The sequence below is a fragment of the Oryza sativa genome, chromosome 7 (genome assembly GCF_034140825.1).
Source record: "Oryza sativa Japonica Group chromosome 7, ASM3414082v1".
NCBI classification, from domain to species: domain Eukaryota; kingdom Viridiplantae; phylum Streptophyta; class Magnoliopsida; order Poales; family Poaceae; genus Oryza; species Oryza sativa.
Window position 1 is genome coordinate 126,741 of NC_089041.1, and position 25,208 is coordinate 151,948.

Below are 25,208 nucleotides of genomic sequence, written 5' to 3' on the forward strand. Positions count from 1 at the left end.
TCACCGATAAAATTCCGATAATCCCGTTAATCGACAACCCATGATTTTCTTTTCATATCGATTATATTTTCGAATGTAGTGAGCAGCATATATATTTTCTTGTTTTCATCATTGCAATGTGTTTTTTTTCTTAAGTTGGATTGAAATGTGTCGAGTCCAGGCCGGGGAAGCACGTACTAGTGGAGTAGTGGTGGTATAATCGTGTGTCCATGACTCCATCCACTACGGTTTAAATCTTGATGCCTACGAATATTATGCATATGCAGATGAACTTTCAACATGATTTTAGAGAGATCATAGATGCGTCGCTGGTTTACGTAGCATGTGTTAGGAAACGCATTCATAAGGGTGTGAATGTGGTGTTACGTATGGAGTGGTGTGTGCGCGTGTATGTCTGCGTCTGCCGTGTAGTTAAAAAAATGTTTGGAGTCCATGCGTTCGTCTCCGCAATAACAATTAGTAATGATTTTGTCTTGGATTCGCTAATGCTCGTATAAAAGTATTTTTAAAACTGTTTATTACATATTACTTGATAGAAAACGTAGTCTCTAAAAATTTTGCAGATTTTGTATTGTTAGCTAGCTTTCAGATTTGTGTGCCACCTCATCTGATCTCCTCTCTTCCTCTCCTCGCTCAGACTGATGCCTACCACTTTCCACGACCATCTCTCTAATTCATCTCTTCCTCCCCCTCCCCCTTATTCCGACGACGCCACCCTGAACCTAACTTGTCGATCGGGCTACTACCGTTCGCATCAGAGGATGCTGGAGCTGGAGGAAGGCCTGGCACAAAATCAAAGCAGTCGATGAGATCAGAAATTTGCAAAATATTGGTACATCTTAATTGTTTGTGGAATGTGCGTGGCATTTAACTCATTCTAAACGAGGGCCGCAGGCAGGCAGGCATGCATGCATGCATCAAGAACCTGACGATTTGAGCATAAATTACTTGAAGGCCATCTAAGAGAAATCTAAGCAATTAATTGAAGGACATCTATCTGACGGACATCAGCTAAAACAATATCGACCACATGCTTAGCTCCATCGTACGTGCAACAAACAATTAAAGGCCTGCCTGGGCGCGCGTGCGACATAAGTATATACTCCCTTCATCCTAAAATGTTTGACACCGTTGACTTTTTTAAAAATATTTGACCGTTCGTCTTATTTGAAAAATTTAAGTAACTATTAATTTTTTTTCTATCATTTGATTTATTGTTAAATATACTTTTATGTATATATATAGTTTTACATATTTTATAAAATTTTTTTGAATAAGACGAATGGTCAAACATGTTTAAAAAAGTCAACGGTGTCAAAGGAGGGAGTATATATATATATATATATATATATATATATATATATATATATATATATATATATATATATATATATATATATATATATATATATATATATATATATATATATGATTTACTCGATCTGACTGTATATATGATCATCATGTATAATAGTGTGTGAACGCTAGCTTAGATCAGTGTATATATATGTGAACGAATCGATTGAAGGGACACAATATTGGCCATGCATTCCGGCTCCATTCATACTAGCTAGGCCATCCATCCATCATTTTCGTTGCTCTCTAGTTTTTTAGATAATGGAATAAAACATCCCTATCTTTGCTCATCAGAGCTATAACCAATTATTATAAAAGTAACTTCATTTTCTCGATTCATTTTCCTTTTTCTTCCTTCCATTCTTTCTCTTCAAGACGACTACTGGTGGTCTTGTTGCTAATTGGTTTAGTCAAAGTGTAGCTAACTATCAAAATTTAGATCAGTGCAAATTAAATCGCGCTAGTCCCGTGTTAGTAGCTGCCTGATTATTTTTGTAACAAATTTATATATATGTGGGTTTTTTTTTGTTGATGGGAAATTGATCGATATGTGGCTGTGAGGGATGCAGGCATCGCTAGCTGTAGGTAAGCTTTGGGTGTGTACGTGCCTTGAGCGGCCTGCTTGCATTGAGTTTTTTCAACTCCATGGATATATATCATCTTAACGAACTCTTTACAAGTACTAGCTTGGACTAGATTAGATGGTAGTATGTCCTTAGCATGGAAGACCATCCAAAATAAATATAGATAGATAGATAGGCAGCTTCCATCATAATTAGATGTATATATTGCCTAATTGCATGTATGACCTGCCTGATGAGGCGCTCGATCGTACCAGATGATCAACAACGTACTTACGTGGACGATCTTGATCGTACTAGTGCATATACTAGGTAGACAGAAAAAAAAGGAAGCATTCATATTTTTGTTTCTTATTATCGAACATGAGGTATTTATATTTGTTAAGAAGAGGGAAAAAAAAGGACAAAATCTCTATCTCTATCTCTATCTCTACTATTATAAAAATTAAAAATGTTTCCGTGGTTCGTCACCCGTGTTTAAGTCGGTTATAAAAATTGAAGATATTTCCGCGGTTCATTATCCGTGTTTAAGTGGATTATAAAAATTGAAGATGTTTCCGCAGTCCGCCATCCGTGTTTAAGTCGGTTTTAATTTTATGTTTTGATTTTAATCTATATCTCTTCTCTATCTCTATTATTATAGTATTTTGGTACGTCATCCGTGTATGAGTCGGTTTTTAAGTTCGTTTGTTTTTGAAAATACATATCCGTAATTCAGTTGGTTTTTAAGATCATTCACTTTTGGTAATACAGAAGGAATCATATAAGAAATATGTATAAAAAACCTCGCATGCTAACTTGAGACGATTGGACTGCTAACCGTAGCTCATGATTTTCTAAAATATATATATATCCATGCGAACTTCGCTCCAATAGTGAATTTTATCTTAACTAAATCATATAACAATAATGAGATTAAAATAGACTTCACCCATTATAACGCATGGATATTTTTTTTTCTAGTAAATTATACAGTAACATATATAATATGATGGTCAATTTGCAGGTGGGACTGAATATTTCTTGTATATGTGTGTTTGACACGTGGAGCAGAGCAGAGGAGTTTGCCCTTATAAAGAGCAGAGCATATGCAAACTCCATATATATAGGTAGAGAGCAGAGCATATGCAGAGCAGGGGAAGGGGCGAAGCGTACTCCTTCCCTGCAGCTGCTTCCATCAATACAATACAACTAGTGATTTCGTTGCAGTGATCCTTTCTGTCGATGGCGCAGCAGCAGGGGCAGGGGGCGGGTACTACTACAGTGGCGATGATGAGCCGGAACCCGAGCTACTACTACTCCGGCGAGGGTGAGCTGAGCCTGGCGGTGCAGCGGCAGGACTCGCTGTACAGGGACGCGAGCCGCGCCGGGCAGCATGAGCAGGCGCATGGCGAGGGGTGGGCGCGCACGCTGCGTCTGGCCTTCCAGTGCTTCGGCGTCCTCTACGGCGACATCGGCACCTCCCCACTCTACGTCTACTCCACCACCTTCGACGGCGGCATCCGCCACACCGACGACCTCCTCGGCGTCCTCTCCCTCATCATCTACAGCTTCCTCCTCTTCACCATCATCAAGTACGTCTACATCGCCCTCCGCGCCAACGACGACGGAGACGGCGGCACTTTCGCCCTCTACTCCCTCATCTCCCGCCACGCCAAGGTCAGCCTCGTCCCCAACCAGCAGGCCGAGGACGAGCTCCACCTCCACATCAGCAAGTCCTCCTCGCTCCGCCGCCCCTCCGTCCAGCGCCTCGCCTCCACCGCCGAGGAGCGCGCCCAGTGGGTCAAGGACCTCCTCGAGAACAGCCGCCCCGTCCGCATCTCCCTCTTCCTCCTCACCATCCTCGCCACCGCCATGGTCATCAGCGACGCCTGCCTCACGCCCGCCATCTCCGTCCTCTCCGCCGTCGGTGGCCTCAAGGACAAGGCGCCACACCTCAACACTGGTACCTACCTACTCCTACTCCTACTAGTCTAGTATTTGCTCTACTCCTTTTCTATTACCTATTAATATATTTTTGCTTTATTTAATTTCCACGATTAATCTGCATGCATGTATATATCATACATATATCCATGATACGTATATATACAGCTTTGCTAGCTAGCTACTGTACATGTACCTGTACTCCTGTAGGTTTAGGTTGTTGCTCCTGCAGATGGCTTGCTTGGCAAGACGCTGATCGAAACCGATCGATCAAACAAAATCAATTAAGATGATTAAGATGTTAATTAATTGCAAATAAAGCAACATGTAACTAGCTATATGTATGTGCGGGGAAAATATATATATATCTTGTACACATAAGCTTTACGTCCACACTAATTACCAAATATATCACTGAAAAATCTAGAAAATTTTGTGCATAAGTATTACACATACGTATAAAATCTGAACCTCAAATTCATTGTATATAAATTTGTCGGAATATTTTTTTTCTTTTTATGTAGGATGAATTTGAAGGTAGGACTTTATAAGTGGATGTAATAACTTTAATACAATTTTTTTTCTAACTATTTTTTTTAGTGATATTTGTTAGTTTGGTGTGTCTATGGAGTTGATAGACGTACAAAACTTTATATATATAGATAGATGATCATATAGTATACACGTAGCTCTCCCGCAGTTAAGAGAAAACCACGACTTTGGAACCTCTGTTTGTCGTTGCGTTGCTTTCGCCATCGATGCTGCTCCTGCAGTAGCTTCAAACTCATATTATCTATGGCCTACGACCGATTCTGATATATCCCTGCATCTTCATCTCGATCCAGGGATATGAATATCCATGCCATCTGAACCATATCATGAATATTATTGACATTTGTATATTCAATCTAATATGAACTTGGTTAATATAGAAGAATACTAGTAATTACAAAAAAAAGGGAGGAGCTATTAGCTCGCTAGATAGTGTGATCGATGGACATAGCGATCGATATGATGGAGATAGATATATGCAGGTAATTATTTATAATCAATCAACAAGGCTGGGTTAACGCGTAGTATTGTGCGTGGTACCTGCAGCTTCAGATGATTGATAGACAGACAGATACAGACTGCTAGCTGCTATTAATTGCGCTGATTTATATCCCCTTGTATATATTGGTCCTGCATGCGTTAATTCTAGCTAAAACATCATTTTCCGGCTTAATTAATCACTCCTTTTTGACCCGAGAGGGAAGAGTGCAGGATCAATACTACTATTAGCTAAGCCCGGACCAGCAGTATGAATCATGCATTCCCATATCTCGTCAGTTTGCAGCAAAAGCTACAATCTAATTATCGGGTTAGTTGAAATAGTAGGAATTGATAAACCATACATACATGTACTTTGCAAGGCCGGTGGGCATATATAACCACGTACATATAGCAAAAGTGTCAAAACCGATCTCGATTATGTCATATCATATTATGACTTTACGATCCTAACTAAAGTGTTTGATTTTTATGATTTTATATAGGTATAAATATATCATTTTCACGATTTTTATGTTTACGATTTTATAATTGTAATCCTACTTAGAACTTCCTATTTTAATTCAGGGTCACGATTTTAAATACTAATGCTCACAAATATTATGTACATGTATGTGGGTTTTCAATATAATTTTAGTGGGGTTAGAGATGTACCAATGAATTGTACTCCCTCCGTTTCAGTTTATAAGATGTTTTGACTTTAATCAAAGTCAAACTGTTTTAAGTTTGACCAAGTTTGTAGAAAAAAAGTAGTAACATTTTCAACCCAAGATAAATTTATTATGAAAATATATTCAATTATTGATTTGATGAAACTAATTTAGTATTATATATATTACTATATTTATCTATAAACTTAGTCAAATTTAAAACAGTTTAATTTTGACTAAAGTCAAAACGTCAAATAACCTCAAACGGAGGGAGTAGTGTAAATAGAGATAAAAGTGTCAGTCAATGGTACAGAGCTTACAAAGCGAGCTTGCAATAGTATTCCATAAGTGTGTTTAGTTCACGTTAAAATTAGAAGTTTGGTTGAAATTGGAACGATGTGACGAAAAAGTTAGAAGTTTGTGTATGTAGGAAAGTTTTAATGTGATGAAAAAATTGAAAGTTTAAAGAAAAAATTTGAAACTAAACACGGTCATAACTAAGCATCTAGGAGTATCTATCACCTACAGTACACACAGTACTGTACATCTTTAATTTGGTGTGAAACCTGTGAAAAATATATTTGATGCAGACATAAGGTCGACACCTATGCAGTACTGTCACCATCGTTCACTGCTTCAACACAGTCAACGTATAATTGCTACAAAATGAATCCATCCATGTCATATATAGTACGTAGTAGAAGTATTCAGTAATTAGTATGTCGGTACAAGTAGATATTCATGTGAAGAAAGAATTATTATATTTATAAAAACATTTGAATTTGAATAGTTAAACTAATAAGATGAGAATGGAATGGAATGGAAATGCATTGCAGAGCAGGTGGTGTGGGTGACGGTGGGCATCCTGGTGATGCTGTTCGCGGTGCAGAGGTTCGGGACAGACAAGGTGGGGTACCTGTTCGCCCCCGTCGTTTTGCTGTGGCTCCTCCTCATCGGCGGCGTCGGGGTGTACAACCTCGCCGCCCACGACGTCGGCGTCCTCCGCGCCTTCAACCCAAAGTACATCCTCGACTACTTCCGCCGCAACGGACGCCACGGCTGGGTCTCCCTCGGCGGCGTCCTCCTCTGCTTCACCGGCACCGAGGCACTCTTCGCCGACCTCGGCTGCTTCAGCATCCGCTCCATCCAGCTCAGCTTCGCCTTCGGCCTCGTCCCGGCCGTGCTGCTGGCCTACGCCGGGCAGGCCGCCTACCTGCGCGTGTACCCGGACCACGTCGGCGACGCCTTCTACGCGTCGACGCCGCAGGTGCTGTTCTGGCCAACCCTGGTGCTGGCGCTGGCGGCGTCCGTGGTGGGCAGCCAGGCCATGATCTCCTGCGCCTTCGCCACCATCTCCCACTCGCAGGCCATGGGGTGCTTCCCGCGCGTGAAGGTGGTGCACACGTCCAGGCAGTACCAGGGGCAGGTGTACATCCCGGAGATCAACCTCCTGCTGGGCGCGGCCGCCTGTGTGGTGACGGTGGCGGCGCGGGACACGGTGGTGATCGGCGAGGCGCACGGCATCTGCGTGGTGCTGGTGATGCTCATCACCACGCTGCTGCTGACGGTGGTGATGGTGCTGGTGTGGCGGGTGAACATCGGGTGGGTGCTGGTGTTCGCCTGCGTCTTCGCCTCCACCGAGTCGGTGTACCTGACGTCGGTGCTCTACAAGTTCGCGCACGGCGGGTACATACCGGTGGCCATGTCGGCGGTGCTGATGGGGGTGATGGGGGTGTGGCACTACGTGCACGTCAGGAGGTACAAGTACGAGATGGAGAGGACGGTGTCGACGGAGAGGGTGAGGGAGCTTGTGTCTCGGAGGGAGCTGCAGAGGGTGCCCGGTGTGGGGCTCTTCTACACGGACCTCGTGCAGGGGATCCCCCCGGTGTTCCCTCACCTCATCGACAAGATCCCCTCCATCCACACCGTCCTCCTCTTCGTCTCCGTCAAGCACCTCCCCGTCCCGCACGTCGACCCCTCGGAGCGCTTCCTCTTCCGCCAGGTGGAGCCGCAGGAGCACAAGCTCTTCCGCTGCGTCGCGCGCTACGGCTACCGCGACCGCCTCGAGGACGCCCGCGACTTCGTCGCCAACCTCGTGGAAAGGCTGCAGTACTACGTGCGGGACGTCAACCTGTACGGCGCCGCCGCCAATAATAAGGTGAGCTACCCGAGCTCTCGTTGCGACAGCATGGGCATACCCAAGTCGGCTTCCTACGCGGAGAGGCTGCAGCTGCAGAGGGCCAGGTCGGTGGCCATGCTCCACTCGCATTCTCAGCATCAGCAACAGCCTCTGCCTCAGCAGCTGGGCCAGCTGCTTCAGTACTCGGCATCCACGGGAGAGCAGCAGCGCCGCTCCGTTTACGCGGAGGAGATGCTTACTCCGGCGGAGTCGTTCTCGGAGATGGGGACGATGGCGGCGAGCGGGCGGCAGCTGATGGCGGTGGCGGTGAAGATGAGCCTGGAGGAGATGGCGCGGATCGAGGAGGAGCAGCGGTTCATACAGAGGGAGATGGAGAAAGGGGTGGTGTTCATCCTCGGGGAGAGCGAGGTGGTGGCGAGGCCTCACTCCTCCCTCCTCAAGAAGCTCGTCGTCAACTACGCCTACTCCTTCCTCCGCCGCAACTGCAGGCAGGGCGACAAGATGCTCGCCATCCCCAGGAGCCAACTCCTCAAAGTCGGCATGTCCTACGAGATCTGATCGATCTCTCATGCATCCCCCATCCATTCCTTCATAAGCAAACCTTCCTTAATTATTGCTTTCATTTCTTCTTCCTTCTTCATTATTTCAATCTCGATCCATCTACTCTACTACTAGTTCTTCATTTCTTCTCTGCTACTCCAGTATACTCCACTGGTTATGGTTAGTACTAGCAGCTAAGCTAAGCTAAGCTAGCTTCATAACTATAAGTGCCTTTATTGATGCATGCATGCCAGTATATATAGTGATCATATATATACATACACATATACTAGCGGAGGAGTATGTAACTAGTTGCTAGTATTGCTGATTGATAATTAATTGTACAATTGGATGCATGGGATGGGAGACCACTGAATTGATCCAGGTTCTTCCTACATGTTTGTATGTATGTATGCTTGTAGAAGCTTGCACAGATATATTGATCATATGATTGTCAATTCCTTGTTGCAACCTCCATTTAACTTATCACCCCTACTTGTGTTGCGCTGTATAAACGTGCTAATCTGTTTTTTAATATATGACACGTTGACTTTTAACGTGACGTTTGATCATTTGTTTTATTTAAAAAGTTAAAAGTATCTATTTTTTAATGTGTTTTATCGTCAGAGAAATTATAATCTTAACCTATACTTTTACATATTTATAATAAATTTTAGAATAATACATATAAGACCTTCTAGCATTGCCCACATATTCATTAACATATATATGAACGTGGGCAATGCTATAAAGTCTTACGTTATGTGAAACGGAGGAAGTAGCTAGAGCACAAAGATGAGGTGAGGAAGTGGCAGATAAAATAGAAAAACTAGAGTGCACTTACACAGTACTTACATTGCACTTACAATATAATTACACGGTAACTCTAGTATATTATTATTTCAAACTTTTGAATGACAAATAAATTTAGCGGTATAGTGTAGGTGATTTATAGTGTAAAAAGGATCCGACTATTTTTGGTGAAAAATATGGTGCCACGAATATAGCTACTCCTAAAAAGAAACTCGCTAAGTTTCAGGGAGGGTCAATAGACTTTAGCCTACGCATATGGAGGAAAATGACCAACAAAGAGGTAGGTAGCAAATGAGGTCCATATGTACAGCGAGACTTGGCCCTTGCGTAAGGACCATAGATGTGTGGATGGGATGATTGGATCGATCAGTATTGTGTAGTCTGTACAATGGAGTGAGTAATAAAGCGAATATATAATGTACAGAGAAGAGATGAGATATACTACTAAGTACATACATACACCAGCATATGAATGTGCATATACTTACATGATGTTGTCTTGTATCAATGGATGGAGCTAGATGTACTATATCCGTGCATTTTGAACTGGTAATAAGGTAGTCCGTAATAATCTGTGTGTTGTTAGCTTGCATAATTGATAATCTGTGGTTGGCAAGGCTTGTCTGCAGTGTGATGATCGTCCATCCTCGCCTCCATCAGCTTCTCCATCAGGCTCTTCTTCTTCTTTTTCTTATTCTTGCTATTAATCTCATTCTCCTTCTCCATAGCTGCTGATCCTGCTTGATCGACCACAGTACTGGACCTCGATGGTGAGAAGCCGTTGTGCAAGACTCTGTTTCTCCCTGAAGCTGAAGCTGCTGTCTTCCTCCTGCTCTCGCTGATGGCTGACTGCCACAGCCTGCGTATCAGCGCTGTGTTGAAGTTCCCCGACCGCCTGCTCCGGCCGGACCCGCCCTCCTCCTCCGTTACTCCGCTCCTCCCGCCATGGTCGTTGCTATTACTGCAAGCAGCATTGCTAGTATGATGAGGAGGAGGACGAGGGGTTTCCCTTTCCCATGGCCAGCCACCATCATCGTCGTCCTCCAGTTTTTCTAGGAAAAGGTCGGTTGCTGGGCTGGCAACACTGCTGGAGGTGTCAGTGTTGTTGCGGCGGAAGTGGTCGAACACCTTGTCCACGTCGTCGGGCGCGTGGGGGCTCTTGTAGGTGTTGGCGGGGGGGAAGAGGCCGTCGTCGGCGTTGGCGCCGCGGACGGATGCGGCCAACATGTCGACGGTGCGGCGGTGCTGGGCGTGGTTGTGGGTGCGGTGGCCATGGCGGAGGAGGAAGGACTCCATCTCGGACTGGAGGGTGTTGAGGTGGGCGTACTTGTGCTCCAGCACCGCCTTGGCGTCGGAGAGCTTCATCTGCACCCGCTCCTCCCGCCACACCTCCGCCATCTGCAGCATCCGCCGCTCCTCCTCCATCTCCTCCCGCATCGACACGCACTCGCGGCGGAGCGCCTCCACCTCCGCCTGGTCCTCCTCCACCTCCTTGCTCAGCTCCTCGCACGCCTCCTCCATCAGCTCCCGCGCCTTCCGCTCCGTCTCCACCCTCTGCCTCGCCCTCGCCACCTCCTTCACCAGCTTGCCGTTCGCGCCCTCCAGCTCCCGCCGGTGATGACGCTCCAGCTTCAGCTCCTCCCTCGCAGCCGCCTTCTCCTCCGCCACCTTCCTCAGCTTCCTGCTCATCAACCGTTTTTCCTCCTCCATCTCAACAATCTCTGCTCGCGCCTTCTCCAGCGCATTCTCCAATGATCGCATCCTCCTGCTGCTGCTGGAACCAATTTCCTTCTTCACCAAGCTCTGCTTCTTGCCATTGTCCCATTTGGTTGCCTTCTCCATGGAACCACAATATGAATATGAAGAAGAGCAGGCCGCCTCAATCTGATCCATACATACATCATCATCAGTTCATTGCTAGTATTGCCAATTGCAATCTACTACTAGTACTTATATGTAGTGTGTACCTTGTCTAAGATTCCATTGCCATTGCCATGGCTCCTACAACATTGCTGCTTCCTCCCAATTCCAAAATGAATTTCACTCGGCGCTTTCCCTTTCCGTCCACCAACACCAAGGAGGCTAGGCCTAGGCTGCACCAAAAAAAAAGCAATCCCCAATCAGACTCCTCGTTCATATCTTTTTCACCCCCACACACACAAAGCTTACATGGCTGATTGCATTTTCATTCTATGATTTGGCATATGGTTTGGTTTTTTTTATTTTTATCAAGAGCCAATCGATCTATCGGATTATTACAGTTATAGTTGCTTGCTGCATTTAGCTTTGGGGAATTGGGGGTAATAAAAAGGAAGGGACCAGCAACAGCAGGTACTAGCAGTAGTACACAAATGTCAGGCCCTGATCAAGGAATCAAACACAAGACAAGTACATAAAGGACAATCAATTTGGACCTGAATTGAATTTACAGACCAAATTAGTCATGCCTGCCAAACAAGACTAGGATCATCATCATCAAATTAAGGGGCGCCGCCGAGTGAAGGGGAAAAAAATAATCTTTGGGCAGTCAAAACTCACAAAAGGAGGCAACTTTAGTGGACAAAAGTCAAAATTACAACCAACTAGATTTGATCTATATTTGTTTTAAGAAAAAGAAAAGATGATGATGAAGAAGAAGGCATTAAATCGCGTGACGATCGAAAACGGATTAAATCTCTTGCATGAATAAACACAAAGGGGAAAAAGAATGTCCCCAAATGAAATGATGCATCCATCCAGTCAACGAGTGATGATGACGAGGGAGGAGCGCGCACCTGGTTGTCTTGCCGGCGAGCAGCGGCGGCGGCGGAGCGCTCCGCTTGGCGCAGCCTCCATAGGCCGGCGGCGAGGGCCCTGGCCGTGACCGACGAGGCGACGAGCGGAGGCGCCTTCCCAGCGGCGACATTGCGGCGACGGGACCGGCAGGGGCAGGCGGTCCGGCGAGGGGCGGAGGGGATCATGGAAAGGGGAAGGCGGCGGCAGAGTTATTGGATTGGAGGATCCGACGAATTGCGTTTGCATTTGGCAATTCGCATGCACATGTCATGTGTGAGGCCGGGAGACCATCACAGGAGAAGGAGGAGGTACTACTACAACTACAACTCTCTCTTTCTCTCTCCTTCCTTTGGCCTTTGGCCTTTGGGGATTGCATTGTATGCCCATGTGCATGTGCATATACAAAATAGAGTATTTCCATGATGATGATGATGAGCAACAAGTCATTTGGTTTGCTTGGCTGGCCATGCCCTCAATAGTTCTACTATTTTAGATTCCTCACTCTTCACCACGTCCATCCATTCTTCCTCCTCCCCACATTTATGTCCAAAAATTTTTGTGTTTCAACTTCTTTTTCTTGGTGTAAAATCTACAGATTCTTATAAAAGATTGCCTCCTTTTTATTTTCTTAGACTAGTGGAAAACAATTTAGATTTTTATACCACACTTAGATTTCATATATAACTTTCTTTCAATTTCTATGACGATATCGATCAATCTACACTATTGTTATATTTTTGAACCTACCAAGATCTAACATTATACATCTTTCTTTTTTTCTTGACTAGAAAAAATGTCCATGCGTTGCAACAGGTGAAGTCTATTTTAGTCCTATTATTGTTATATGGTTTAGTTAAGATGAAATTCATGGTGGGAGTTCTCTTGGATATATATATATTTTAGAAAATCATGAGTTGCAGTTAGGAGTCCGATCGTCTCAAATTAACATGCGAGTTTTTTTAAACATATTTTTTTATATGATTCCTTTTGTATTACCAAAAGTGAACGATCTTAAAACTAACTCAAATACGGATATGTATTTACAAAAGCAAACGAACTTAAAATCTAACTCATAAAAATATCTTTAATTTTTATAATAGTAGAGAAATGTTGGAACTGAGATGCTCGCCATATTTCCCTTGCCCCGCACCAACCGCCAACAGTGTTGCCTACTCTTCTTCTTTCTCTGCTGCCTCCTGCTGCTGCTCCTCCTCTTGCCTGGGGTAGTGACAGGCTACGTTACCCCGATACACCACTCAGGCCACGTATCAATATCCGACACGCCGACGGAGTACGGATACGCTCCGATACGTATCCAGCAACTCCTCGATTTTCAAATAAGTACGTATCGTATCCGCTCCGATCTCGTAAAATTCATGTTGATAGCTATTTGCGTGTGCGTAATATATATTTTTAGGTTGCATTATTCATCACTATAGTGTACATGTAAAGATCGAAAGAAGGACATGTAAAGGAATCTGTGATTATACAGGCGATGATATTGATAGATACTATCCTGCCTAACACTTTTTTCTCACTGAGATTACATATATTTCAACCTGGTTAGGCTAGCTACTTCATGCCATTGTGCTTGCTTGCTAGATCTGCATTCGATTAATAAAATAACATCGCATCCATGAGTACGATCGACACTAGAGTACTCCTAGTTTATGCATGGAACTTAAGGGGAGCTAGCTCTAGTTTAATTAATTAGCTATCTAGGGGAATATAAAGCAGGATAGAAAAGTATACATCTGATTAAATCTCTGATCTATATCTAGACTCTTGTAAGAGGACTAGAATATATATATCAGGGAGGGAAACCATATTATATACTCCATCCATATTTTAATGTATAACGCCGTTGACTTTTTGACAAACGTTTGACCTTTCGTCTTATTTAAAAAATTTATATAATTATAATTTATTTTATTGTGACTTGATTTATTATCAAATGTTCTTTAAGCATGACATAAGTATTTTTATATTTACATAAATTTTTGAATAAGACGAGTGGTCAAACGTTGGTTGTTGGTTATAAAGTCAATGGCGTCATACGTTAAAATACCGGAGGAAGTGTATACTATATGCCAAATTGACAGGGCCATGTTTGACGCTGATGTTGGCGTTGTGGGATACATGCAGATTTGGATCCTTACCCAACGCTGATGTGCACCTGCCTGCCTGATATATCAAGTCGGGGTTAAACTATAATACTACTCCCTCCGTTTCGAAATATCTGACGCTGTTGACTTTTTATCACATGTTTGACCGTTCGTCTTATTTAAAAAATTTAAGTAATTATTAATTCTTTTCCTATCATTTGATTCATTGTTAAATATATTTTTATGCAGGCATATAATTTTACATATCTCACAAAAGTTTTTGAATAAGACGAACGGTCAAACATGTGCTAAAAAGTCAACGGTGTCAAACATTTCGAAACGGAGGAAGTACTATATTGGATAATATATGTATTCTAATGACCTACATCGATCGATTACGTACTCACTCCAAGTTCCAACATATATATAATGGACTATATATATGGCACATATATAGGAGTATTACTTTTGCATATTGATCTCGCAAAGTACTACAGTATGAGCACCAGTTTGTTGCTGCTTCTTCTGGCGTTTCAGGCAAGCAGGCTACACGCCATTTCTCTTACTGTATATTGAGACATAACATACTATGCAATGCTTGCTGATTTAATTTTGGTCCCCCAGGTAGTTCATGGCATAATCTGCTTGTCAACCCATATACAACTATCTCTGCACGTTTCTTTATTTATCCTTCTTTATACTACTCCATGTGTCTGCTTATCTGTACTAGTGGCATGGACCTACTAGCTTGTAATGTCACGGTAAGCTGTCATGCAACTGCAACAGCACAAATTAAACTGTTGCTAGGCTGCAGAACCTGTATCTTGAACGGACGAATCAATCTTCCTGCTGTGTGTGTGTGTGTGTGTGTCTGCAAGAAGGAGAGATCACGGTAAGCAGCCTCCTTCCATTTATCTGTTCAGGTGAGCAACAACTGGCATAGGCATGTCCACATTCACAGGAATCCCTCTCCATCTGCTAATTGTCCAATTCAATGCTACAGAGCCTTGTCAAAGTTCAGATGAGATTATATGATTCTCTGTCATGATTAATTCATACATCAGAAAATGAACAATTGAATAATATAAATTCTAAACAATAATGGAGTGTAGTCCATCCCAATATGATGTACTCCCATCAGACAACAGTGGTCTTGCTAAATTGTCCTGCGCATTTCACACCCTTTAATTTTTTTCCCTTCTTTCTCTCTATACAAAGGCATAATAAATTATTACTACTATTATATGGCTTACAAGAAATTACACTAACAGCTATCAGGAACTAAAAAGCACATGTAACCTACAACACTTTGATGTGATCATCAAGCACAAAAACTCCGCAGTTGACAATTCCAATCAGCTCTCCTGAATCTGAAATTAATAATTCGCTAACTGGACTAGACTTGTAGCCAAATAGCAACAACAAGGGTGCCCAGATAAATAAGTAGGCTAAGCTCCAGTCTGTTCTGGTTGACACCTGCGACAGGAAACATCACCTTTAATTCATATGACCACAAAATATAAAGCTCCTATACTGATTCAGAGATATATCATAGCTCAAGTATAGTGTTGATTGTTGAATACTGTTTCCACGGAATGGATAGAGAAAAATAAACATGTTGCCTTACCATTTTGTGCCGATGTCGCAGCAGGTCTCTCTGGAATATTAACAGCTGAATACAAAATAACAGAACTTACAGTGAGAACCTAAAATAAATAAAAGCAACAGAGCACATACATTCAAGCACCACAAGAAGCTTGTGACACCATGCAACTGTAAAGGTGTCACTACAGCTTTGCTAGAACCGCTAAAAAATCAGAACCTAAAAAGCCAGGACAAAAGCTGTATAGAGACAAGCAATTTATTGATCAAAGAGGTTTCTTTCCCAGAAGAAGAGGATGCCCTCAACAAGTGAAAAAAAAAATCCACAACTTTCTTCAAAATGATCAAAAAAAATAAAAAAGAGGAAGCAGCAACATAGAAACAGAAGGTTTTAAAATTTTTTTAGCGAGGGAATCAAGGGGAATATTTTACACTCTACCATAGAATTGGCAACTCAGACTTAATTGCATATTGTTTTTACAGAAGAAGGTAGAAAAATAACAGTAGATGAATTAAAGAAGGGTTCAACTTTTAAGCTCACAACTAATCTATTTGGCTGAGTAACTTTTTTTGGACCTGTCTGCAACATAGGAATTTGGCATTAAATTCACTTTAAAATAGTTCAATTCCTGCAGGGATCAGGAAACTTTTCCTATGATCCAAAAGGAGCCTAAGAAACAACAAAAAAGGCGCACGTGCGTAAACATGTAAATACAACTAGCGCATAGGAATACATGATCAATAGATATACAACATACATTTATTGCATGAAGAAGACGATGCTTGCATAGAAGATGGCCATGGGGCAGCAATATTATCATTCAGATCGCATGTGAAACTAATCCCAGTAGCTGGGTCAAAAGATGCATCCGAGGGCATACTTGGAAGAAGGCATCCAGATTCTGCATAAAACGATAAAAAAACTAATCAGGAACAATTAATGCAATCAATTGATACGCAATTCACAAGTTGACAAGGTTAAATTCAATGTAGCTAGTGAAGCCTCAAAAACGCTATTGCATACAGTTTGGTCAGTATAATAGAATTTTGTCAAGGTAACACAACGTAAATCTACAATGCAGACTAAAAAAGCAGCACTTTGCTATAAAAACAAGTTCAGTTAAACAATTGGTACAAGCTGATCAATCTAATTCATGTACTAACTCCCACGCCAAGCAAATCATGATCATTTTACAATCCCTTAACAAAATCAAAATGAGCAGCCCAATATTCAGAAATGTAGGGTAGAATGGTTTCTTTTCCCACCCTCACCTAGCTAGGTTAGTGGACAGGAAAGAATATTCAGAGTTCGGTTCCTTTTCCTGATTTTGTTTTGGGCAAGGTGAAAATGACTTCATTTATTTTGACAGAATAAATAGACTTCCCTCACATAGCAAAGATTTCCTTACCACTACCAATGCTGAAATTTTTTTGAAAATATACTGTTTATCGGATGATTTTGCAAAAATATACCGGATTGCGAAGGTTTTGCGGGAATATACCATGGGTATCGCTGTGTGATACCGATGTTCGCTGTTTGGAAGTGCGATAACATGGCGATATCGCGATGTGAAATAGCGTAGTTGTGTGCTAGGTTTGGTTGTTATTTATAGGGGATGGGAAGAAGCTGCACATAGTCTCAATTATTAGAAAGAGACGACGGCGCGTCGGACTGCTTCACTAATCAATCCAATAATTACAAAGAGAGGACGCACTTTCGGCGCGTCAGACTGTTTCACTCGTGAAGTTAATAATTACAAAGGGACACAGGTTTCTTCAGTCACGCCATGCCTATCGAGAAAAGTAATTGGACGCTGTCACTTTCGGCGGCACATGCTGCTTCTTTGTTTTCTTTAGTAATTACAAAGCGACGACGGCACTTTCGGCGTGGCGGAATCTTCACTGTTAAATGTGAATGATTGATTCTCTGTGAAATGTCCCGTGATTGGAAAGAGAGGATGCCATTTTAGGTGCGTATGATTGCATCTCTGTGAAAAGAAATTAGTGTGTAATATAAGTCATAGTAGTAAAAAGTAAAAGTAATATCCAATTTGAACCGCACGAGTAACATCGAAACTGCACTATTAATTTAATTAGTGAGACTATAATTTGTGTTAGCTGTCGTACGAAAAATTATTAGTTAACCAAAAATCATGTGTTAACTGCCTGCAAAATAGGGCGTAAAAATATGATATATTTAGGAACTACGAAACATCGTACATAACATGAAGAATAACCGGTACAAAGAAATAATGTTCACTGCTAGTAATAGAAAGCCAAAAGCATAACAAGGTCCAGTTAGGTTTGCCAGCGAACTTAAAGACATAATGTTCACTTCTACTCGTCATCAATGTCAGTCATAGTTCTAGATGTTCCAGCTCGCTTTTTTATAGTCTTTTCCTTGCTCCTCCGGCATGTCGAGGGCCTGAGAGTGACACACGGTTTGGCTCATGGCGCTCACGGTTAGATCGACACGGGTCATTGTCGTTTCCTTCTAAATCACTAACCTCTGGTTGTGTGGGCTGTCACCTGGGGCGCATCAACAGTTTGCGAAGCCCGAAGCTCATTGGATACCGATGACAACCCTCCACCGAAGCTGGACATGTCGTCGTACGATGCTGTGTAAGGCATCCGGCTGCTTGCACCCGAGGATCCAGACGAGCGAGGACCACCCACTATTGAGCAAATATATGATATGCAGCTAGCACCCTCCGGCTCACTTGACGGTACTACTCGCATTGAAATATTTTGTTACATCGGTTTGTCGTTATACATGGGCTTGCACTTTCTTACATTGTGGCTACCTTCCATGCAGACCGATATTGCAGGGGAGTTAGTAAGGGATGCGAAAACTTTGTGGGAGAAGCTTAGAGATGGTATCGCGGGTACTAACCAGGAAGTTATGGCCGCGGTCGACTCCCTCCGTAGAAAAGGTAAGCGAATCATGCAGCTCTCGTCGTGCCGACATTCCTCAGACGTCTATACTCGGCAACATCAAGAAGGACGTTCGAGCCAATTCCGGAGCGTCCCTCTACCTCTTCCCGGCCGTCCACCTTAGCCCACCCTTCAGCCTCCGCACGACGATCCAATGATGGTCGGGCTACAGGAATGTCAACTTCGTTTCGTGAGGCACCCACTATTCTGATAAATTCTACACCCACTAGGTTCTACCTCAAGTTTCTACATAATTTATCGGAATAATGGGTGCCTCACGAAACGAAGTTGACCTTCCTGTAGCCCGACCATCATTGGATCGTCGCGCGGAGGCTGAAGGCTGGGCTGAGGTGGACGGCCGGGAAGAGGTAGAGGGACGCTCCGGCATTGGCTCGAACGTCCTTGATGTTGCCAGAGTATAGACGTCCGAGGAATGTCGGCACGATGCGAGCCGCATGATTCGCTTACCTTTTCTACGGAGGGAGTCAACCGCGGCTATAACTTCCTGGTTAGTACCCGCGATACCATCTCTAAGCTTCTCCCACAAAGTTTTCGCATCCCTTACTAACTCCCCTGCAATATCGGTCTGCATGGAAGGTAGCAACAATGTAAGAAAGTGCAAGCCCATGTATAACGACAAACCGATGCAACAAAATATTTCAATGCGAGTAGTACCGTCAAGTGAGTCAAGGGTGCTAGCTGCATATCATATATTTACTCAATAGTGGGTAGTCCTCGCTCGTCTAGATCCTCGGGTGCAAGCAGTCAGATGCCTTACACGGCATCGTACGGCGACATGTCTAGCTTCGGTGGAGGGTCGTCATCGGTACCCAATGAGCTTTGGGCTTCGCAAATTGTTGATGCGCCCAGGTGACAGCCCACACAACCAGAGGTTGGCGATTTAGAAGGAAACAACAATGACCCGCGTCGATCTAACCGTGAGCGCCATGAGCTAAACCGTCTGTCAATCTCAGGCCCTCGACATGCCGCAGGAGCAAGGAAAAAGACTACAAAAAAGCGAGCTGGAACATCTAGGACTATGACTAACAATGATGACGAGTAGAAGTGAACATTATGTCTTTAAGTTCGCTGGCAAACCTAACTGGACCTTGTTATGCTTTTGGCTTTCTATTACTAGCAGTGAACATTATTTCTTTGTACTGGTTATTCTTCATGTTATGTACAATGTTTCGTAGTTCCGAAATATATCATATTTTTACGCCCTATTTTGCAGGCAGTTAACACATGATTTTTGGTTAACTAATAATTTTTCGTATGACAGCTAACACAAATTATAGTCTCACTAATTAAATTAATAGTGCAGTTTCGATGTTACTCGTGCGATTCAAATTGGATATTACTTTTATTTTTTACTACTATGACTTACATTACACACTAATTTCTTTTCACAGAGATACAATCATACGCACCTAAAATGGCATCCTCTCTTTCCAATCACGGGACATTTCACAGAGAATCAATCATTCACATTTAACAGTGAAGATTCCGCCGCGCCGAAAGTGCCGTCGTCGCTTTGTAATAACTAAAGAAAACAAGAAGCAGCATGTGCCGCCGAAAGTGACAGTGTCCAATCACTTTTCTCGATAGGCATGGCATGACTGAAGAAACCTGTGTCCCTTTGTAATTAGTAACTTCACGAGTGAAACAGTCTGATGCGCCGAAAGTGCGTCCTCTCTTTGTAATTATTGGATTGATTAGTGAAGCAGTCCGACGCGTCGTCATCTCTTTCTAATAATTGAGACTACGCGCAGCTTCTTCCCATCCCCTATAAATAACCAAACCTAGCACACAACTACATCTCTTCTCCATAAACGTTCTGCTGGTTCCAACTTCGTGTTGCATATTCTTAGGCCCAATCTTGAGGCAAAAACTGAGTAGTTGGTGAACTCGCTCTATCTTGTTCGTTCACTCGCTACACGGTTCCTGCCCTAAGATCGAGTCTATGAATATACAAATGTGATTTTTTTAATACATTCTTACACCCACTCTTTTTTTCAAGTTCCAGCGTCCTTTTGTGAATATGACCTACTACTGCAAATTCATAAACTCGGTGTTGCATATTCTTAGGCCCGATCTTGTGGCAAGAACTAGGTAGTTCGTTAACTCGCTACACGGTTCTTGTCATAAGATCCGAGTCTATGAATATGCAAATGTGATTTTCTCTGTGAATATGACATATTCTAAATTCATATTCTTTGTTAACTTTGTAAAAATTGCTCTTGAATGATCTCTCTACTCCTTTATATATTTTTAATAAATATATATTCAATTTCTATTTTTCTATAGGTAATATATTGTTTCTTTCCTATATGTATCTGTAACTGATATCATTATTTTGCAAATTCCAAGATATTTATTTTTCTTCTCATAGCCGCGTACACAATCTTTGCCTATTTTCAATATATACATATTCTCATGTTCATTTATGTATATATGTTGCACACATAATAAAAAAATATGAAAAAAAATTATACTTTCTACATAGCAACGGCTCATGAAATATTAACGACTTGCACCTGATTTGCATGCGCAATTAGCTGACCGCTCTCGCGCTCCCGAAGCGCGATATTGACCGAAGCCGTTGCTGTCGCCACCTACGGGATTATCAGCCGATTAGGGGGGTGGGCCACGCCGCAACGGTATCGCGCTAGCCGACCGCGATACCGCTGGCGCTCTCGTTCGCGCAAAGCGCGAGACCGACCGCGCTCTCGCTGGCGCATAGCGCGAGACTGCTCCGGGCCTCACGTGCGTCAGACGGCCCCCGCCACTACGGTCTCGCGCGAGCCGACAGCGATACCGCACGCGTTATCGCGCACTCAAAGCTCGAGACCGCTTCGTGGCCCGCGTACGTCAGGCGGCGTCGGACGGCCCACGCTTTCGATTTACAAAAGTGCGATACCGCTTCGTTCTCGCGCTTTCCGAATGCGAGACCGACGCATTACCCCTCTCTCTCTCTCTCTCTCAATTAGCGATAGCGCCGCCGCTTTCGCGCATGGTTTACGTGATATCGCTCTCTCGCTCATTCAAGGCGCGACACCAGTATATTTCCGCAAAACTTCCCCTAATCAGCCTATTCTTGCAATTCCAGTCAAAAACAAGTATATTTCCAAAAATTTTTCTACCAATGCTAGGCTAGTCAAACAGAAGAACTGAAGATGCACATACTCTCGTTAATATAAACTGTTATATGACCGGTAAAAATAATTGAAAATGTTCACATACCTTGAGATCCAACTGTTTGTCAAATCAGCAGGGTGGTCCAATCGGTCAAACACGTAAGTTGAACGACGGAAAGAAACTCCATCAATTCAGTTTCCAAGAAATACACAAATGACATTTAAAATATGATCTTAATGCACAAACAACTGAATGTTCTTTTCTAACTTACCTTGAAGAGAAAAGTCCTTGAGAGTTATCTGACATGAGCTATAAACATTCATACTGACATTCATCTTTTGCAACTTGTCACCAAGGAATTGGGCACAATCTAAAGCTTGCAAATTTGTTATGAAGCTTTGCTTTTGCAAGTGAGATACATAACTGTCCATAGCCTTGCAACATGAAGTACCATTCTTGACAGTTCCACTGCACTCTTTTGCCACTTTACTCGTGTCTGGAAAGCTTAGTGGACAAACTGGAGAGTTGAAACGCAAACAATTTCTCAGCATAAAGAACACAAGCACTGAACAGTGAGAACAAAACTTAAGACATAATTGCTTATGTTAAAATGATGGTGATAAAAAAAAGAAAAATACAATTTGTCATAAAGACTAGGTACAGAAAATTTCTGTAACTTGTTCAATGTACATACATGACAGTTCTAGTGTACTAAAGATTCTTATTATTTCCATCCAGTTCATACATCTGAGATCCATCAGACCTAATATAAGTGGCAACGGCCCACATGTTTTCAGAACCTAGCATATTATGATAGCACTGACCTAGATACTTGAAGTAAAGAACTAAGGCTCCTATTGAGTTCCATGCAGTCAACTTCCAATGGCAGCAAAGTGTTCCGAAAGACCCACATGGACACAAGAGACTATGCTTAGATGTAGATATATCATGTATGGATTGTTTAGTGCTTTGCTTTAAATTACGGTGTTCTCTTTGGAAGAAAATCAACTGCCGCCCTTAAATCCAAAGGATCTGTCTGCAGCACTTGCATACCTTTATGGTCATGTAAGACAGTAAGAGTGAGCTATTTTATTCTTATGCGTCCATCAACTTGAACTAATTTTTCCCTCTTTGGTGCTTGTCTGAATCAATGGTCTTTCTATCAGTTTGATACTTACATACCAACATTGATTCCCTATAGCCTATATAAACTCAACTAAATCAATCTAACTTGCAGGGGATAGTGCTATATAGTGACACGTGAAAGCAAGTTTACATGAATACAGTTGCAAACTACACAGGGCAAGATGTGAGAACAGACTGGTGCACTTCTAACAGTTTGATTTATAGAGGGACTAAATAATAACTAAGCTAAATAAATGCTAAGCAATATAGATCAGGAGCAGGGTGTGTGGTCTATTGTAAAGAACATAACATACTGGCTGATGGCATTGTAAAGGCCGGTAGTAGATTGAAGTTGCTAGTTTGAGGGGGTACCTCCATTGACATTGCAGTTAGATATCTGCCTGAGCATTTGCTTTGCAGATGATGGGCCAAGCCTACTGGATAGCCATCTGAGCACGACATTCCTGCAGCTATCAACTTTGGGGCTACCAGCGTAGCTTGTCAAACCGCCGTCTTTGAAAGAGATCTTCTGGGAGGCATCGTTGATAGCATTCTGGCAGGTGCGGCTGCAGCACTCGTTGACAGGATCAATCTTGTGACAGGCCTCGAGGAGCTTTGAGGAGTCGATGACAGCTTCAAAGGCATCGACGGTGCTAACGGGGCATGATCCCTCGGTGACATTGGAGAGGTGAAGGGAGCAAATGTTGTGGAGCTCATCACTAGCGCCCTGGCTCAACAATAGCTGCTGAACATCGGAGAGGCAGTAGGTAGCGACGGTGGGATCCAAAGCAAGGGAGCCAGTCTGCTTGCTGGACTGCCCAATGAGGATGGTGAGCATGGCCTGGAGCTGGGGGCAGCAGATGACATTGGCGAGGAACGGGGCGAAGGACGCAAAGCAGTCGACAGCAGTGGTGGTGATGAGGTCACCGACAGCAGTAAAATTCAATGAGCACTTGCCTGCATCCACCAAAATTACATTGGCAATTACTTATTTGTACTCTTAATTAATTAATACTCCTATATATTATACTCCTATAAGAGAAGTGTAAGAAGATCGAAGGAGGAGAGGTAATTAAGGGTACCTGACAAGTTAGGAGGGGTGGTGTTGAAGAATGGCGCGAGAGGGGCGGGCGCGAGGAAGGGAACCAAGGGGTTGGGAGAGCCGGTGGGTGAGAGCTGTGGCATCAGCCCGCTGCCGTCCTCCTCCTCCTCCACAGCAAATGCAAATCCAAATGAATTGGGCACACCTGCGCATTTATATTTATTTAATTAACGGATTCAGAGCAGTGGCCACACACATACAGATCAAAATCAAGAAACAACCCAATTAGATTTGGTGAAACAGAGAAGAAATGCATGGGAAACTGGAAAGGAAAGGAAACAGAGGAGGGATCAAGAGGCAAACTACTGACAGAGGAGGCAGGAGATGAGGAGGAGGCGACCGGCGGGGGCCATCCCCATCCGAGCGGCGGCGAGGAGGGAAAGGCGGCGGACTCTTCACTTGAGTCGAGCTAGTTGGAAGTTGGAACTTAGAAGAGTAGAGGAGGCGAAACGAAGGAAGAAGAAGAGGAGGAGGAGGAGAAAAAAGTGGAGAAAGTAGGCAGGCAGGCGGACAGCAGCAAAACCTGCAAATTCGCTACGTACACCCGCCCCCTTTCTACTCCAATTCCAAATGCATGCCTTTTGACTTGTGACTCCCTCACTCCTCCTAAAACAAATAAATACTCCATTATTAAATTATATACTCGCAGCCAACACCGATTGAAAACAAAAATCAATCTGTGTCAGGGTTATGGATACCACATACCTAATAGTAGTTGACTAAATCTCGGCAGGACCCACTACATACATGTTCTATACGGAAGCAACCTTCGGATATATGAGGAGTTCCGGATAAGGAAAGACAACCAGAGTTCTACATGGAAACGACAAGGACTACTCAGATTATATCCATATTGGTTTCCCTAGTTCTACTTGGACAAAGCGACACCTATGGGTATAAATATAAGCCCCCCTAGGAGGAGAGGGGAGACAAGGATCAACACCCAACACAATCGACATAGAAGCCACAACATAGAAGCCTACATACGCCAAGACACGCCGCCGGATATCGACTTCAGGGATAAGCACGGCTGGTACCCTACGGTGTCTCCGGATACTGTCAGGAGAGACGAAAGCGCTATCTCTGATCTCGCTGGGCACGGATTCGAGGAGGAAGGCTACCCTGTTGTCGACTACGAGTCAGATCGTCAGACCGCCAGATCGACAACAGTTAGATAGGTTACCCCAAATATTGTACTGGTGTGATTATCATGAATAAGAGCAATACCGGCTTCGGCCAATAGGATGTAGGGTTATTACCTGACAATTCAGGGGCCCGAACCTATATAAAAATCCCTATCTCCATCTCTTTTACCTCAGTCTCGCGTATATTCTAGTACCAATTATCCCCATACCATATAAATACCGTAGT

General features: G+C 43.2%; 3 protein-coding genes across 6 annotated transcripts; 1 reads left to right on the plus strand and 2 right to left on the minus strand.

Moving 5' to 3' along the window:
* The first annotated feature begins 3,041 nt into the window (after positions 1-3,041).
* Positions 3,042-8,720, plus strand: LOC4342173 (potassium transporter 22-like). The gene is made up of 2 exons (NM_001421953.1): positions 3,042-3,882; positions 6,400-8,720. Exons 1-2 carry the CDS (start codon positions 3,162-3,164, stop codon positions 8,259-8,261), a joined length of 2,583 nt encoding a protein of 860 aa, NP_001408882.1. The 5' UTR covers positions 3,042-3,161; the 3' UTR covers positions 8,262-8,720.
* Positions 8,721-9,337: 617 nt separating this feature from the next.
* Positions 9,338-12,171, minus strand: LOC4342174 (uncharacterized). Its single transcript, XM_015790072.3, has 3 exons — positions 11,831-12,171; positions 11,024-11,149; positions 9,338-10,940 (listed from the first exon to the last, which is right to left on the minus strand). The coding sequence occupies exons 1-3, from the start codon at positions 12,014-12,016 to the stop codon at positions 9,639-9,641; spliced, it is 1,614 nt and encodes a 537-aa protein (XP_015645558.1). The 5' UTR covers positions 12,017-12,171; the 3' UTR covers positions 9,338-9,638.
* A 2,772-nt stretch (positions 12,172-14,943) lies between these two features.
* LOC4342175 (uncharacterized GPI-anchored protein At1g61900) lies at positions 14,944-24,288 on the minus strand. Of its 4 annotated transcripts, none has more exons than XR_010742284.1 (8): positions 24,148-24,288; positions 23,818-23,982; positions 23,108-23,692; positions 21,882-22,127; positions 21,659-21,727; positions 16,297-16,440; positions 15,564-15,608; positions 14,944-15,412 (listed from the first exon to the last, which is right to left on the minus strand). XR_010742284.1 is itself a non-coding variant. In XM_015789084.3 (8 exons), exons 1-8 carry the CDS (start codon positions 24,194-24,196, stop codon positions 15,333-15,335), a joined length of 1,326 nt encoding a protein of 441 aa, XP_015644570.1. In that variant the 5' UTR covers positions 24,197-24,288; the 3' UTR covers positions 14,944-15,332. The 4 variants fall into 4 exon arrangements, 3 of the variants coding, with proteins under 3 accessions (XP_015644570.1, XP_066168139.1, XP_066168138.1); XM_015789084.3 differs by having other exon boundaries at positions 21,716-21,727; XM_066312042.1 differs by lacking the exon at positions 21,659-21,727.
* Between the last annotated feature and the right edge of the window lie 920 nt (positions 24,289-25,208).

What these genes read in the sequence shown, in the direction of transcription:
- LOC4342173 (NM_001421953.1), top strand. Translation starts at nt 3,162, where the DNA reads ATGGCGCAGCAGCAGGGGCAGGGGGCGGGTACTACTACAGTGGCGATG. An exon ending in GGCGCCACACCTCAACACTG is followed by an intron (nt 3,883 to 6,399) that starts GTACCTACCTAC and finishes AATGCATTGCAG; the next exon opens with AGCAGGTGGTGTGGGTGACG.
- LOC4342174 (XM_015790072.3), bottom strand. Translation starts at nt 12,016, where the DNA reads ATGATCCCCTCCGCCCCTCGCCGGACCGCCTGCCCCTGCCGGTCCCGT. An exon ending in CTCGCCGGCAAGACAACCAG is followed by an intron (nt 11,150 to 11,830) that starts GTGCGCGCTCCT and finishes TTTTTGGTGCAG; the next exon opens with CCTAGGCCTAGCCTCCTTGG. An exon ending in GCAATGGAATCTTAGACAAG is followed by an intron (nt 10,941 to 11,023) that starts GTACACACTACA and finishes TGTATGGATCAG; the next exon opens with ATTGAGGCGGCCTGCTCTTC.
- LOC4342175 (XM_066312041.1), bottom strand. Translation starts at nt 24,196, where the DNA reads ATGGGGATGGCCCCCGCCGGTCGCCTCCTCCTCATCTCCTGCCTCCTC. An exon ending in CACCCCTCCTAACTTGTCAG is followed by an intron (nt 23,693 to 23,817) that starts GTACCCTTAATT and finishes TGGTGGATGCAG; the next exon opens with GCAAGTGCTCATTGAATTTT. An exon ending in TAACTGCAATGTCAATGGAG is followed by an intron (nt 22,128 to 23,107) that starts GTACCCCCTCAA and finishes TCAACTCTCCAG; the next exon opens with TTTGTCCACTAAGCTTTCCA.